A 13,781-nucleotide genomic window follows, 5' to 3' on the forward strand; every position below is an offset into this window, starting at 1 on the left:
TGATCATGTGATCTGTGCTTCAGTGGTCATGTGATCTGTGCTTCAGTGATCATGTGATCTGTGCTTCAGTGGTCATGTGATCTGTGCTTCAGTGGTCATGTGATCTGTTCTTCAGTGGTCATGTGATCTGTGCTTCAGTGATCATGTGATCTGTTCTTCAGTGGTCATGTGATCTGTGCTTCAGTGGTCATGTGATCTGTGCTTCAGTGGTCATGTGATCTGTGCTTCAGTGGTCATGTGATCTGTGCTTCAGTGATCATGTGATCTGTGCTTCAGTGATCATGTGATCTGTGCTTCAGTGATCATGTGATCTGTGCTTCAGTGGTCATGTGATCTGTGCTTCAGTGGTCATGTGATCTGTGCTTCAGTGGTCATGTGATCTGTGCTTCAGTGGTCATGTGATCTGTGCTTCAGTGGTCATGTGATCTTTCTGTAGTTTGCTGAACAGCAGATGCTGGATATACAGAGTCTGCGCTTGTTTAAACGGATAGTTCACGCACACATGGACATCATGCCGTCATTTACTCATGTTGTTCCAATCCTGTATGAGTTTCTTTCTTCTGCTCAACACAAAAGAAGATATGTTTGTATCCGGACAGTTGACGGTAGCCATTGGTTTCCATTGTATTTTTTTCCCCTACTATGGAAAAAATAGTATTCTTCAAAATATCTTCTTTTGTGTTCAACAGAAGAAAGAATCTTGTACAGGTTTGAAACAACTTGAGGGTAAATTATTTTTAAGGTCTCTAATAATAAGGAATATGAAAAAGCATGTAGAATTCACCAACCAGAAACTTCTAAACTAATTCTTCAATATGCAAGTACAGGGGCGCCGCTAGAAATTTTAGGCCCTATGAAAGAATATGAGGTTGGGCCCCCCATCGCACCCATTCCATTAATAAAATCAATCTCTGGGGGCCCCAAAAGTGCGTGGGCCCTTAGAATCGTCCTAACTTTTCCCCCCTTAGCGGCGCCCCTGTGCAAGTACAGTGTGTTATTTAAGGCGATTATGTTTTATTTTATTTTATATATATATATACATTTTAAACACTACCGTTCAAAAGTTTGGGGTCAGTAAGATGTTTTATTTTTGTTCGAAAAAAGTATTTTATCCTTTTAAACAAGGAGGCATTCAATTTATTTAAAAAAATAATATTTTAAATAAATGTTGTTCTTTTAAACCTTTTATTTACCAAAGAATCCTGAAAAGTGTATCATGGTGTCCACAAAAACATGATGCAGCACAACAGTTTTCAACATTGATAATAATCATAAATGTTTCTTGAGCATCAAATCATCATAATATACTGATTTCTGAAGGATCATGTGACACTGAAGACTGTAGATTTCACTGTTTTTACTGTATTTTTGATCAAATGAATGCAGCCGTGATGAGCAGAAGACTTTCAAACACATAAAAAAGCCACAAACTTTTGAACAGTAGTACATAATTATTAAATTTGCCTTCAAAATGTGGTTATTGTTTAGTCCGTTACAGTTTGAAATGTTTATTGCTTTGAAAATGACCATGAACTGACATTTAGTATGATTAAAACAGACTAAAATTGTTAAATTTGATAGGATGAAATATTGAATAAATTTTTCAGAGATAATTTATCAAAGACAAAAACTATGACAGACACAAATAAATAAATAACCAAACCAACCCCTGAAGAGAATCCAGAGAGAAATTGTGAATTTGAAGCCAGCAGTGATGATGTGTTCAGTGTTGCTATTTCTGTCCTGCGTTAACACACACTGGGCCATTAACTGTGTAATGAACTAAAGGTGGAAGAGGGAATTCTGGACAGGTTTAGCTAGAATCTGAGGCACACACACACAGTTATGGTCATAGTTTAACACACACACACACACACACACACACACACACACTGACTACCCTATAATGTCAAACTGACTAATGCATGTCAAGTTTTGGGTGCAAAATAATTTTTCTGTTTTCACCGAAAGTGATAACACCGCATGAACTTACACAATTGCAACTAATTTGATATTTGTTTGTTATAAAACCATGAGTAGTCATTTGAATTGTGGCTGGTTTCAGGACACAGTGTTGCAGTGAATCTGTGAGTCTGTACGCCAGGTGTCTTCATCATGCTGGTCTTCAACCTGAAGTTAACCTTCTGTCATACACAAAACACACACAGGGCCTCGAGGACACTTATCATCCCCAGGCCACTGCGCTAAATGAGTTTTAGTCTGGCTCTCCAGGGGCAGGTTGGGCTAGACCTCTTCTTCAATGTGCTCATTTCCCCATTCAAACACAGATATCGCTCTCGCAGATTTGATTTGGCCATTATAGGCTCAGCGCCGGAGGCATCGTCCTCCTATTGAGTTTCCGTAGCTTGTCATAACAGGGATTTTACTGGCAGCGAGGTGACATCAGTTTCTAAGTCGACGGCAGGTGGACTGGAGCCTCGCCAGCGTAAGATATCAACCTTCAAATGTGAAAGAAACCGCATGTAACTCTTCAAGAGGTGAACTCTGTGAACCAGAAGGTTGGAGAAAGACAGAAAGAGAAGTTAAAATGAAATCACAATTTGCAGTAAATTATTTATCAGTGCACATATTATTTTAAATTCATGTGCCTTGTAAACTTTAATCAGAATAATTCCCCCTCCCTCTTTCAGCGGCATCTCTTCTCTGATGATGAGGGCGGGGCTATAACCTGTCACTCACATGAGATCAGCCAATAGCAAACCACAACCATCCAATCAATTCCACACAGACGAACTCAAGCCCCGCCCACATTTGTCATTTTTCAAAAAGCCGTTTCCTTCGGATATATACGGCACAATAAGGAAGAAAAGACTATTGCAACTTCCATTCCATTTAACACTCCCACACCACACCACACACACACACACACACACACACACACACACACACGAAAATATGCTGATGTTGATTTCCAAGTGTTTCCCAGACTATTAGCGTGAGTCATAAATGCACACAGTTCTAGCAGAGCGAATTGGATTTCCTCAAGCAGGATGGCGAGAGAGAGACAGTCAATGGCATTGTAATTGCATTAGACTCTGACAGAGAGAAAACGCTCATTGTTGGTAAATTAGATCGCGCTTATGAGAACGTGTGGAAACATTCAGTCTTGCTAGCTGGGAAAGTCCTACATATCTTCTCGGTCCCGGTGCAGCTGTCAATCAAACGGCTGACAGATAGATGTCAGGGGTCAAAGGTCAACCCTGACCCGGGGTGGTGAGAAGGTAGGGTACTTAAATACTTAAGCTCAGGTTTTTCTGTGATGGGGCATCCAGAGCCCATCTGGATCTGATGAGATGTGTGGATACCAAAGACAGAGGTCACCCTACAGGAGTCTATCCCCTCGTCCACACCGGCCTTTCCTCTTATTCCACGACCAGTCCCATTCCCGAGGATCTCCTTTCCCTCAGCACGGCACATGTGGCCTTTACACACAAACAGCCTCATTCAGTTCAGCCCACCAGGAGCGGCCTTTGAAAAGCACAGAGGTTGAGGGAAGGCAGAAAGAGGCGTTTGGCGGAAGATCAGAGCGATCTCAAGGAGAAATCACTCCCTTCTTCTTGGGAAGACTTCCCACTGGCTGTTTTAGGGAATAATATACAGTGTGCATTGACAACCTTCTCCAAAGAAGGGGCTGCAGCCTTTATCATGAGCCGTTTGAAATGCATCACTCTTAGAAGAAAAGGTTCTATATAGAACCTTAAAAGGTTCTATTGGCGCTTCGTATTTGGAACCCCTAAAATGTTCTATACAGAACCCTTTTTAAGGGTTCAATCAAAAGGGGTTCATTTAGGGGTTCATTCATTAATTTTGTTTTGTCAAATAATAGCCTAAAGAACCTTTGTGCCAAAAGGGTTCTTTCTTGTCATTATAGAACCTTTTTAGCATAAAAGGTTCTTTGGAGTTGAGTAAAGAACCCTATGGTTCTATATAGAACCCCAATGAACCCTTTTTTTCTAAGTGTAGAACCTTTTAGGGGTTCCAAATACGAAGCGCCTATAGAACCTTATATATAGAACCTTTTCTTCTAAGAGTGATTCAGAAGGTAGAGGTTCAAGTGAACGGGGCCTCGGCTGTCTTGCTTCTTTTCCCGTTTAGAGGAATCCTCTAGAAGTGAAGTAAAGCAGGTTTGGCAGACATCTCGCAGCGCATGAAGCCAGCAGGGGTCCTGATCTCAGTCGGGAGTCTCGGATAGACCAAGGGGGTCTTCTTTCCAATTCGTAGCGGCTCATATAAAAGCTTCCGTTCTTCCGGGCTGGAATAAATATATGACGTTTCTGACGGACTAACAGATATTGCTTTTGATGATGTTTTTTGAGAGCAGTTTCATAAAGGTGGAAATAAATCCCATGAGATTTCCCATCAGGCATGTTCACACTAGATGCTAGAATCATTGAATCATCTCTAAAAGTAAAAAGCAATAACTTTACACCTTGAATATATACAACATCAAATAGCTTCTAGTACCCGTTTACTTGCACGTTCCTAACCCGATTACGCGTAATAAGCCGATAATGCATGTGATCATGTAAACATGTTAACCAGTTTTCCGTCATCGGGTAAAGTCATAAACGGCTTAAGCATAAACCGATCATCACATCTAGATTGTTGCCCCTTGTAAACGCATTAATCTGATTTCTGTCGCTTATTAAAGTGTGCATGTGTGATACGTGACAGTCCTTACTGTGAGTTCAAGCGCATCCAGACAGAGCGAGTGTTTCGAATATATATCGCAAACTCAGACTCTTTCTTGACCCTGAAAGTGATAAAAGTGCTCTCGACTCGTGCAGAAGAAGAAGAAGAAGAAGGGGAAGAGTCAAAATGATGAAAATGAAGAGTCAATATATGAGCCGCTTACATGTTGCAATACTTTTAAATAAAAAAACGCTTTATTTAACATCCCAACGACAGAACAAATGAAATAATCTGTGTCATATATGCTAATTATTGCATTTTGAGTACCAGGAAATAACCTGATTTATTATTTTAGACTTGAAAACGTGATTTACTTGCGTTATCGGGCCATTGGTATGCATGTAAACACGGACAACAGGTTTAATAAGCTTTCTGTGAGTTATGTATTGGTGTGGATGTAAACGTGCTCACTGGTGACACAAATGTGTACGGTATCAATCCAAATACTCCAGTGTGAAAAGAAAGGGATTGAAATTAAAGTTGAGTGTGTACAACCATTCATTTCAATTCAATTCTCATTTATTTGTATAGCGCTTTTTACAATACACATCATTTCAAAGCAGCTTTACAGAAAATGCATGAGTCCACATTACAGTTTAGAGTAATCTGTCATCAGAGGAAACTGTAAGTTACATTTCAGAAATGTACACATAAAATCAGATCCAAAATAATGCACATCTACAGCAAAATGTTGCTCAAGTCGGGTGCTCAACAAAACAAAATAAAAAAGGGAAAAAAGTATGATAAAATTATGAAAAGTCGTCTGACGAAGAGCCTACATGTTCGAAGCGTTACCACCTGTGTGTGAGTCGATTAAACTGTTCATATTTTTGAAAGGTGTGCAGAAATGTACATATACAAATCACACAGTTAGCTAAAAAATTATTAATTTAAACAATGTAATAATTTAAGACAGAAACAATGAGCTCATTAAAGTAATGATTACATGTCTGTTAACAAATGCTAATGCTAATTGTAGTAGGGCTGTAAACGATTAATCGCGATTAATCGAATCCAAAATAAAAGTTTGTGTTTACATAATATATGTGTGTGTATTGTGTACAATTATGTTGTATATACTGTATAAATACACTCACATGCATGTATATATTTGAGAAAAATATACATTTATATACTGCATATATATTTTTATATTATTTATATTATATATAAATAGTAATATTTTATATATAAATACATTTTTCTTAAATATATACATGCATGTGTGTGTATTTATACAGTATATACAACATAATTGTACAAAATAAATATATACAAAATAATTATACACAATACACACACATATATTATGTAAACACAAACTTTTATTTTGGATTCGATTAATCGCTATTAATCGTTTACAGCCCTAATTTGTAGCATTGGTACATGTTGATTTTGCGTCTGAACCTCAAATGATGTTTTTGTGTTTGCAGAATTCAAGCTAAGAAGAGAGAGCTCAGAGAGCGACAGGCCAGAGAACGAGACTACGCCGAGATCCTGGACATCAACCGAACCTTCAGCTCAGACGAGGAGCACACGTACGCGGGGATCGGCTCTCTGGACTCGTCTCTGGACAGCAGTCTGGATCTGAGCCACAACGCCGGTCAGGAGCGTCCGCAGAGTCCTCGAGACCTGCCGATGCCCATCGAGGCGCTCTACGCTCAGGTCAACAAGCCCCGCAACGCACGCCAACCCTCCACTGACAGGTAAGAGCTCAGGACGTCATCCTTCAGGCTTCGGGACTGTGTGAGTGTTTGTTAAGTAATACTCGGCTGACGTTACGGGACAATAACATGTTCTTGACTTGAAGGACGCAACCTTGGGTGTGTGTTTCTAAAGCTTTGCATAATGCAATGCCGGCGTGTTTTCTGGCTGTCGTGAGCTGTCAGATATTTCTTGTTGTTTGAGGTTGGATAGGGTGAAGGGCACCCTCGCTTTTGAAGTTTCTTTTATTCGTCTGAGAAAAAGAAAGGTTCTCTGCAGTCCTCTGACTAATAGAAGATGCTCTGCCTTTATATGTGTCTGTGCCTGGAAGTTTTAAAAATGAAAAGCTGCTTTCATCCGCTCTTTGTAGTGTGAAAAAAAGAAAGTCAAACACACAGTGTTATCAGATTTCTCACCTGTGTCCCACCGGCTGCTTTTATAGCACTGGTAAATCATTGATAATTCTCTGGATGGGGAAATTTAATAACCAGCGGGCTCCTTTATTATCACGGATCATGTCAGATCCACCAGCGTTTGCCTCGACGTGCACAGAATCTCTGGAAATTGTGAAAGAAAGTCAACTTTATACTACAAACTGCAGTTTTAAACACACCATGTAACGGTTTAACAAAAACTCTTTTCCTTTCTGTGTTTACATATTTTTTTTTGACCCTTGTGAAAGAGAAGAACGCTTAAAATGAGAGGTTACTGTGGAAATATTATACTTTAAATTAATATACTTACATTAACTTATAGTTTTCGGACACTTAATTGCAATTAAATGAATGTATTATAGTTTAAATTAATATTAAATGCAATTAGTTGACCTTTAGAGTGATTTTTGTAAGTAGGACTTAAGCACGCCTTTCATAATTACTTCAATTATTTTTGCAATATGGTTAATATTGGAGTACTCCAACGAATGTATTCACAAACATTTATGTAAACTAAAATATACTTGAAAGTAACTTCTATTGAAACTTATGTCATATTTGATATACAGGCGAAACTCGGAAAAATGTGAATATCGTGCAACATATCATTTATTTCAGTAATTAAACTTAAAAGCTGAAACTAATATATTATATAGACTCATCACATGCAAAGAGAGATATTTCAAGCCTTTATTTGTTATACTTTTGATGATTATGGGTAACAGTTTATGAAAACCCCAAATTCAAAATTGTGAAAAGGTTTTAATTTAAGCTGCAAGCCATAATCATCTAAATTATAACAAATAAAGGCTTGAAATATCTCACTTTGCATGTGATGAGTCTATATAATATATTAGTTTCACCTTTTAAGAAGGTAATAAATTATATTTTGCACGATATAATTTTTTTTTCGAGTTTCACCTGTAATGCATATTTGTAACGAGGAGGAAGTTGCAATTAGTTTACATTTAAAATATATTACATTAAAATATAATATTGAATAACACACTACAGTAAAACTGTATTTCATGTGTGTGTTCGTCAACACATCAGAATAATGTAAGTGGACTTCTTTAAAGCATGACAAAAGATTAGTAAAACATAATTAATGTGGCAGGAAACTTTTTAAAAGTATACTTGCTGTAAGTGTGTTAAGTGGCTTTCTATTTCATTAATATCACTGTACATTACCAAATACAGTTTTTAAAATACACTTTTCAAGTTTTGAAGTACACTACACGTGCACATTCAAAATAAGTGCACTTGTTTTTCTCAGTGAGAAACCGTAAGTTTGGGTTTGGACATACTGGAGAAAAAAATCAATGTTTACATTCAAGCCCGGCAGAAATCTGCAACTTCCTAGGGACTAAACGTTCCACAAGTTTGAGTCTGAGAACAGTTGGGAGGTTGTTTCAGATTTATTCGTCTCCTGTGTTGATGGTTTGTGTTTTAGACAGTGTATATTTGATGCTGGGGATCGACCTACATTTGTTGTGGTGAAATGAGAATATTTTTTAGATATATAGAAGCAATATATTCAAAAGTGCCACAGTTTCCGTTCCGATTCATTGCTGTTTTTACAGTATTTATGACATATTTAGCAATAAACAGCCATCAGTGTATGAACAAACACTCCAGCATTACTGCACAGCGTGTTCACATGGAGGAATTACCACAATTGCTCTATTAATCTTCTTGTGGTTATGGAATGGCTAGCGGTTAGTTATGGAAATGCTATGAAAGGCCAGCGTGTCTCTTTGCTGAACAGTAATGACTCTCTCTGGGTTTATCGAGGCGCAGTAATTGGCCCGTCACCGGCAGTGAAGCAGAGGCCGTGATTGACAGATGTCACTCTGGGTGTGTGACCTTTCCCAGGGTGCAGTGGGAAGGGGATTATTATTACGTTGCCAACTGCTGTTCTCCCAGCAGGATCATTCCCACCCCCCCCGCCTGTCAGGAGATCACCCGCGTACACCCCCCGCTATCTGGCCACAGTGTGAATATGACAAAGTTACGCCGTTGCTCAGTCATCTGGCTAATCCTCGTGCCAGTGTCAGGTGGCAGTGAAAGGGCATCCGACTATTACTGTCCGCTCATCTGCATTTATTTATTTATTTAAACTACAAGAGTACGTTGTTATAATATAAGAAGGCATTTAATTTATCTATTTTAATGCATTTTAATATTTTTTAATATTATTTTAATATATGTATATACACTGTAAAAAAATATTGTTGGTTTAACTTAAAAAAGCAAGTTACCTGGTTGCCTTAAAAATGTGAGTTAATTGAAATTAAACAATTGAGTTAATGCAATGGAGATTAGTTTAATCAATAGAAACTCAAAATATTATGTTTTCTGAACTACATTAATTATCTATGTTGATTTGACAAAAGATAAAAAGTTGTGACTACAAATAATGAAAATATTTTTTTACAGTGTAATTTAAATAATTATTTATTCACTGGGTTGTTTCAAACATTGACAACCGTTGACTTAAATGTGTAAATTTAAATTTTTACTAATGTTTTTATCCATATTTGACCCCCAAAAAAGTGTGTATACGTTTGTTAGAATGAAATTATTTAAACAAGTATAAATAATTAGTCATTATATTAATAAACATTTGATTTATATTATAAATTATTTACATAATATTTTGTATCATCACAACAACAACATTAAGAACAACACCAATTATTATAATGATGATAATAATAATAATCATAATAATAACATTACTTGGGTAGATTGTTTATTTATTTACTTACTATTTCTAGGGTAGATTACATTTGTTAGGATTAAATAAACAACAGCAACTACTATTAATAATAATAATATTATTATTATTATTATATGTGCCAGTGACTATTTTTTTTCTTTTTGTGTTTAAGTTTGAAGGAAGAGAACAAGTAGAGACACTCTTGAAAATCTTGTTTTATGAGTTATACTCGTTCCTAACATTGTAAACTTGCGGGCATGAGAACAACTTCTGCTGACTGTCCTGCAAGATTCATAATACATGTTTTATAAACGGCTTGTGGTTCACACTTTTCTGTTGTCTGCATATCCAGCTGTTGTTTCTGAAGACGAGAAAACACACACACACACACGCACACACACACACACACACACACACACACACACACACACACACATACACACACACACACACACTGTAAAAAAAAAAAGTGCACTAAACTAAAAATTTTTAGTTCTCTTTTTGCTTTGACTCAGTTAAGTTTGATTTACTTAATCTACTAAGTATTTTCAACTTAAAAAGTTTAGTTGACATAGTTAAAATAGTTGACCCAACAACTTATTTAAAGTATTCTGGACTTGTAAAGTTTAGTTGAAATACGATAACTTACATTTTCAAGTTATCTGTACTAAAATGTATGTTCATTTAACTCAATTAGGCATATTTTAAATTATTTTAAGTTGAGGCGACAAATACTCTAGTTAAGTCAACTTACAGACTAGTTGAGCCAGTGAAAACTTTACATGTTAAGTTGAATTAATAAAAAATTGAGAAACTACAAGTTGTATCAACTTACAAAATTACATTGAAAAAACTAAAATGCGGAATAATTTTTTAGAGTGACACACACAGGAGGAGATGCACAAACTCCAGAAGATGTTTCTTGTTTCTGAAGACGAGAAAACACACACACACACACACACACACACACACACACACACACACACACACACACACACACACACACACACACACACACACACACACACACACACACACACAGGAGGAGATGCACAAACTCCAGAAGATGCATTCACAGAAACTAGGAGTTTGTGAAATTCATATCACGTTAACTGAGATGAACCGTGAGCTAAACTAGTTAGCAAGCTTCCGTCCTTCCTCAAATTCTGTAATTATTCTGTTTTATGAAGTCTTGCTCCTTTTCTGTTTATTGATCAAATAAATACCCAGAAGCAAATACAGATCTTTTCAGCTCAGTTTGTGACATTAAGATTAAATTCCAGCATAAACACATTACTAACTTTTATTATTATTATTTAATTTCCTCTCTAATGAATCTCTGTCCGGGGAGAAGGATACGCAGTGGAGTTTATGAGACTATACGTTACATGTGGAAGATCTTGAATAGACACGGTATACTGAAACTTCCCTTTTTAAATAAAAAAATAAATAAATGAAATGTTTATTTCAGAAAACAGTCATAAAGCTTGACTCAAATTTGCTTGACATCTGATTACATGCACATCATCCTGTGTGTGTATTTTAACTTCACACTGCTTTGCATATCACTTAGAATCAAACCTTTGAGAAATGCGTTGTAATATTTGTCGTCGCTCCTCTGGAATAAATTGCATACTTTCATGCGCATTTGGCTGCGAGCGCTGTAATCTATGTAAACGGCGTAATGCATTCAAATTCAAGACAGTCACATCCCTCCATTTGAACGGCCCGACTCCCTCAGCGGATCAAAACAAACCCCAAACAAACATTTGCATTTCTAAATGAAAGCTAATAGAACTTTCCGAGCTCCTGAAATAAACAGTCCTCGAGTGAGCGTCACCTTTAGCTCAGTATAAAGAGATACGTGGGACTTGACGAGAGTGAAAAGTTTTCTCAGGGCTGTTTTCTTGGACAGAAGTGGCACAGAGGGAACGGGATCTCATCTCTTCATAGATAACACTGTGAGGAGGATTTCCTGTGTAAAGTGCACAGAACAGGAAGTGGATCAGACTCAGTGCGGGTCTGTTCAAATCCTGTCAATCACAGCCGTCCACTGACGCCTGGATCCGAATCTCAGAGAAGAGAACGTACACTGGGTTAAAAGCAACCCAATTTGGGTTTTTTATTAACTTAAGGGCTGAGTAAATATAGGACATATAACACATGTTGGGTTAATTTTACCCAGCAAATTGGGTTGTTTATTAAACCCATCATACTGGGATGATTCATTTGTACTATAGTACTAGCTTTTTTCTTTCTTTTTTTATAGTACTTCATATATGAATTAATGTTTACGGACTAACTTAAATCCTCTAAATGTAAAAAAAAAACTCTTTGCATGATAATTCCTTTATTTTTGATCATACAGGTTCACTCTAAAAAATGCTGGGTTGTTTCAACCCAATTTTGGGTCAAATATGGACAAACCCAAACGTTGGGTTAAAAATGTAATTAAAAAATTTAACCCAACGCCTGGGTTTGTCTATATTTGACCCAAAATTGGGATGAAACAACCCAGCATTTTTTTTAAGTGTATTTTACAGTATATTTTATATAGGTTTGAATGCATATGCCATACATTTAAGCTTGTTTAACAAATATTACAAGTAAACATTAAATATTTTTGTCCCGTTTGCACCGTAACGGCGCTGGATCTCGTGCCAGAGCTTGTATCACACTCTAAAAAATGCTGGGTTGTTTCAACCCAATTTTGGGTCAAATATGGACAAACCCAAATGTTGGGTTAAAATGTAATTAAAAAATTTAACCCAACGGCTGGGTTTGTCCATATTTGACCCAAAATTGGGTTGAAACAACCCAGCATTTTTTAGAGTGCATGTTTAGTGGGGTTCAGACTCGTACACTCTAAAAAATGCCATATTGGGTCAAATATGGACAAACCCAAACGTTGGGTTAAAAATGTAATTAAAAAATTCAACCCAACGGCTGGGTTTGTCCATAGTTGACCCAAAATTGGGTTGAAACAACCCAGCATTTTTTTAGAGTGTCGAAATATGCCGTGACTCCATTACCTGTCCATAATTAATCAGTGTACAGATCTGAGAACATATTTGAACTTTCTAAGCATTTATATGCGGTTTCTTTTTTTTCTTTTTTATAAAATCATTTAAAAAAATGTGCAAGGCATCAGGCATTTCCATCACATGAAAAGACCAAAGCCCACGATAAATAACTCAACCCCTGGGTTGTTCTATCTGACCCAGGAGCTGGGTAACACAAAAACTACCCAAGCAAAAGCATTTACCCTGAAGGCTCAACCCAGGATCTGGGTAGAATTTTAAGAATCCAGTCTTAAGTCGCTTAACACTTTTGTCCAGCTTACATTTCACCGGCTAACACCCGTAACTCAAAGCTCTTGACATGCAGTGTGAGTGTGCGGGGCTGAGAGTCAGTCGATGAGTTGAAGGCGATGTTGAGTCTCAAGCGGTGAATCTCTGATACGCCTGAGGGGAAGATCTACCACTGCTGTTTACTCCAGACTTCAGTTCGGGAACACGCTCTCCTTTCCCAGCAATCACTCGCATCTCTCTGGGATGGCCACACATCTGCTGACTTCCATGTGACGTTTCATTACGGATGCGTGTTGCATGCAAACAGAGAGAATGCATTGACATCGTTCATTTTCCAGCATGTTCAAATAAATATCCATCACGTTGGCCTGGTCACCGCAGCCAGTACACAAGCCGTTGAGTTATTGGTATTAAAAAGTGAGGCTGTTAATAGTGGAGTCTATTGGATACGGGCTGCAGTGATGTAAACCCGTGGTGCCGTCATGCTAAACAAGCCGGAGCGAGTTGCGTGCCGAGCTTATGGACAAAATTCAATCAGCCTATTAGAGGTCACAGTCTTGCATCCCAAACATCTGCAGCCTGGGATTGTTAACATTTGCATGTGAGTTCTTGTCTACGCGGCAATAACCCATGTCTACAAAATCAATAAAAGCCTTTTTATTTTTTTTATTCTTGGCAAAAAAATGCATCCACAGAAGAGGCCGTTCAGATCTTTAAAGACAAAACCCCTCAGCGGAAACTGAGAAACCGCTTCATCTTACCATTCTGCAGCTGGATAAATACACTCAGACAATTACCGAACGTCTGGGTCCGGTCGGTCTGCCTTTACCAGCGTCCCAGTCGAAGGTCAGAGCGGCAGTAAAGCGTGGAGAGTCCCGGCTCTCTGCCCTGTAAAAG

General features: G+C 37.6%; 1 protein-coding gene across 1 annotated transcript in view; it reads left to right on the forward strand.

Annotated features, from left to right (window-relative positions):
• Positions 1 to 13,781, forward strand: part of LOC306992726 (partitioning defective 3 homolog) — a 128,624-nt gene that overhangs the window by 39,279 nt on the left and 75,564 nt on the right. Inside the window, exon 4 of the mRNA XM_079601882.1 lies at positions 6,147 to 6,419. Coding sequence (XP_079458008.1) covers positions 6,147 to 6,419 — 273 coding nt within the window. The remainder of the gene's footprint in view (positions 1 to 6,146; positions 6,420 to 13,781) is intronic.

The sequence above is a fragment of the Phoxinus phoxinus genome (genome assembly GCF_949152265.1).
Source record: "Phoxinus phoxinus genome assembly, chromosome: 24".
Lineage (NCBI taxonomy): Eukaryota > Metazoa > Chordata > Actinopteri > Cypriniformes > Leuciscidae > Phoxinus > Phoxinus phoxinus.